The 3,583-nt window shown below is 36.8% G+C and overlaps 1 protein-coding gene across 3 annotated transcripts in view; it reads left to right on the top strand.

The window, feature by feature from the left end:
- LOC107673571 (SLIT-ROBO Rho GTPase-activating protein 3-like) overlaps positions 1 to 3,583 on the top strand; it is an 85,693-nt gene that overhangs the window by 39,415 nt on the left and 42,695 nt on the right. For all 3 annotated transcript variants that reach the window (XM_016467199.1, XM_016467200.1, XM_016467198.1), the window contains one exon: positions 2,047 to 2,109. In XM_016467199.1, coding sequence (XP_016322685.1) covers positions 2,047 to 2,109 — 63 coding nt within the window. The remainder of the gene's footprint in view (positions 1 to 2,046; positions 2,110 to 3,583) is intronic.

Below are 3,583 nucleotides of genomic sequence, written 5' to 3'. Positions count from 1 at the left end.
GATAGCAAACGCAGCCACACCTGAAGCTGCTGAGAGGCGTTTGGATGATTATGTAAATATACTTTCCTCTCAGTAACAAAATAAACACAACAAAAACTAACCGCAGTGTGAAAGCAGCAGTTAAGCACGCATCTGATTACAGCGATGTGGATGTTACACGATCTCTGCAGTTCAGTACTCCAGTAAAGTCCAGTCACGTCACGTTTATTTATATAACTTAGTAAGGGCTCGCAAAATTTCAAAATCCCTGGTAGCCCTTCGGGCAGGTACTCTTCAGATTTTGGTAGCCCGAAAATTAATTTAACTAGCCCAAATAAAAAAAGACCTTTTTAAAAAAAAATATATATAGAAAATCAGATAGGAGTTTAAATGGCAATCAAAAATATTTTCAATACACAAATATCAACAAATATTAAGGAAGGAATTTTATTTCACTATTTACAGGGTATCTGCAGAATAAAAAAATAATAATTTAAGGCAATTTATGACCCATTTTAAGAGCTGCACAAGTAAAATGAACACCGTATGAGTGGGGCAGGTTTTCACAAAAACAAAAATCTTATACAACAGCATTTCAGCCTTTAAACCATTTTTATGAAAAGGGATAAATCAAGGATATAAATTATGATGTTAATTCAAAATGTAAAAATATTACTGTCTTAATTGTTTAGATTTTTAGAAGGCACATTATCTTCTTTCTCATTTACAACTCCACGTGTTTGCTGCGTAAAAACACGAGTTGATATTTGCATTGATCTGACCAAAACAGCCGTAAAATGAAATTAAAATGCCAACGACACGTTTCTGAGGACCGTCGGTTCCCTTCAGATACATTCAAATAAAGACATCCGCGCCGCGTTTTGACTTGAAAAGTGCAGCGCTCATATTTATCCAATGACATAATTGCCTTTTGAAGTTTAATCCAGCCGTATCGCGACTCTTATCTTTCCGTCCCCAACTGTAAGTCCTCATGAAATTATAATTAAGACATTTCTTATACCATTTAACGTATTTAAAACTTTTTATGGCCTTAAGTTTGATACAACTCACTTTAAGAGTTTTTAAGGACCCGCGGGAGATCTGCATTTAAGATAGCCCGTCGGGCAGAGTGGTGATACATTTTGGTAGCCCGACTGGAAAACACAATAGCCCCGGGACGTCGGGCTAGCGATTTTGCGAGCCCTGTTAGTACTTTGTGCAATAGATAGCCTTAAATCAAGCAGCTTTACAGTATTAAACATGAAAAACCAGAGTCAGTGTCGCTTTCAGTTAGAATTACTTGATTTTCTGTTATAAAGCAGCTCTCCAGTGTGGAGCTAGCTAATGATTAAATCTTTTTATTACTGGGGGGAAAAAAATGTAAGTTATAGTTTGGTTTGCAGAGCTCAAAGCTTGATCTAGCTCAGGACTGTTTTGATTATCATTACCCTATAAGGTATTTTAAGAGAGATTATGTTGTGAATAAAATAGTTTATCAAAAAAATAAAACATCTTATCACTTACCTTTATTTTGTTTCTGATCCATATGACTTACAAAAGGAGATGTTAGGCAGAATTATGTGTCATTCAGTTACTTTTTCATATAGCTAATTAAATGGTGAATAAGAGAGTTTCTCTGTCATCTCCTTTTGTCTGCCAAATATATTTATTTGTATAAATTAACTGTATAATTGTAATTACATAATATGACTTTCAAAAGCTGAAGTGATTACCTTAATTTATTTGTTAGAATATGTATAACTAAATATTTTAACTAACTGCAAAAGCTGAATAACCAATAAATGTCTACTGATTAATCAGTTAAATAATCGACTAGTCGATTAATCGTTCTAATAATCGTTAGATTCATATATTATCAAAATAATTGTTTGTTGCAGCCCTAAACTGAATGAGTAGTTGTCTAGCAAATAGGAAATGAGGTTTTAATGTTTCTAGATATTTCTGTCCTTTTTTTATTGTTGTTTTTGAATATATTCTAATCTATAATGTAGAGTTTAGAGTTTGATTAATTTGTGACCCATTTTTTTATTTGTGTGTGTGTTGCAGAGTAAAGAAATTGGCATTCAGATGCACGAGGAGCTGGTGAAAGTGACAAACGAGCTGTATACTGTGAGTATAATGTCTCTCAATCTCTCTCTCTCTTTATTTTTCCTTCTCTATTTTTCTGGCTCTCCCTCTGAATGGAGCTCTCACCCGCTGTGTCCTGTCATGCACCATGGAAACGCTGACTCTCTGGCCAAGAATAAAAACAGTTTGGCTGCGCAGCAGTTTGGAGAAGAAAGAAACTGTTGCTTCACATAGTTTTCTATTAAAGGATGGGAAACTGAATCAAGGGATTTTTTTGAGGAAATAATAAAAGTGGTACTATTCGCAGTAGTGCTAATGATGGGAAAATAGTAGATTGATAGAGACGTTGTCTGTTTTTAAGCTTCATAGTAGTCACATTTTAATATGCTTCAGAATCTGGGTCATTAGGAGCCGAAAACCTACTTTGATTCCATTGCTTTAGTTTCTCATACATCAACCAAGATGCAGGCACTTTCTTTGGGCCTCTCAGTTTTTCTCCCTGGATGAAACCCAAGCTACCACTGCAGAGGAGCAGGATGAGATTAATGTTGTCACCCATGAAAGGACATCAGAGGGAGGCTCTTCTCCATTGCTCGACCTATTCCAGATGTCCTCTTTGCATCTTTATGCAGGTGGCATAGTAAAATGCCTCACCCGTATCTCTGGATAAAACTAGCTACAGTATATGATCATTCTCCTGTTGTGTCATCTCTTGACTACGGCTGTAAATTTTTGTGTCAAAACCTAACATAAAGATCTGAAACTATGAAACACAATCCTAAGCCATTCGTAAATCCCTTCGAGCACAGATATGAAGCTTACGAATCAGGAAGACACTGTTACTTCCTTTAAATTGTTGAAACGCACACATATGTGGTTTGGGATCTGGCGCTCTGACGCTGATGTGTTTCAAGGTCACTGACAGGGAGTGTAATGTATCGCTGGAGAAGACATGGTAGAGGATCATTATCCTTTCCCTGCCACCCTTCCTCTTTCCTCGTTTTTCTTCAAATACAGCCTGTCATGATACCGAATCCCTGCAGAAAGAGCTAAATTATTACGTTCTGCATCATTGTGGCCACAAAATATGTAGTATGTCATTTCTCTGCTAAGTAGACACAGAAATGTGGGCGTTTGTATTATACAGTATTATTAGAGTGTAGAGTATAGGCTGTGTGCAGTTTTATCAGTTTTGATAATATATATGCATATATATAATCAAAAGCATACATATTTTATAGGGCTGCACGATAAATCGCATGCGATATTTAACGCGCATCTTGTCAGAAAAGCCGGTTCTGTAATCAGCGGTAAATCTCCATCACCTGCGGGCTTTCACATTGAGCAGCATTAACTACACAGAGCCGTTGTTCACTGACAAGCTGCGCAAAAAATCACGCGAATATGAACGTGGTTTTGCGCAGCTCGTCAGTGAACAACGGCTCTGTGTAGTTAATGCTGCTCAATGTGAAAGCCCGCAGGTGATGGAGATTTACCGCTGATTACAGAACCGGCT

This window comes from Sinocyclocheilus anshuiensis, unplaced genomic scaffold, assembly GCF_001515605.1.
Source record: "Sinocyclocheilus anshuiensis isolate Anshui unplaced genomic scaffold, SAMN03320099.WGS_v1.1 scaffold44, whole genome shotgun sequence".
In the NCBI taxonomy this organism is placed as follows: Eukaryota; Metazoa; Chordata; class Actinopteri; order Cypriniformes; family Cyprinidae; genus Sinocyclocheilus; species Sinocyclocheilus anshuiensis.
This window is presented reverse-complemented; position numbering and strand designations above follow the sequence as displayed.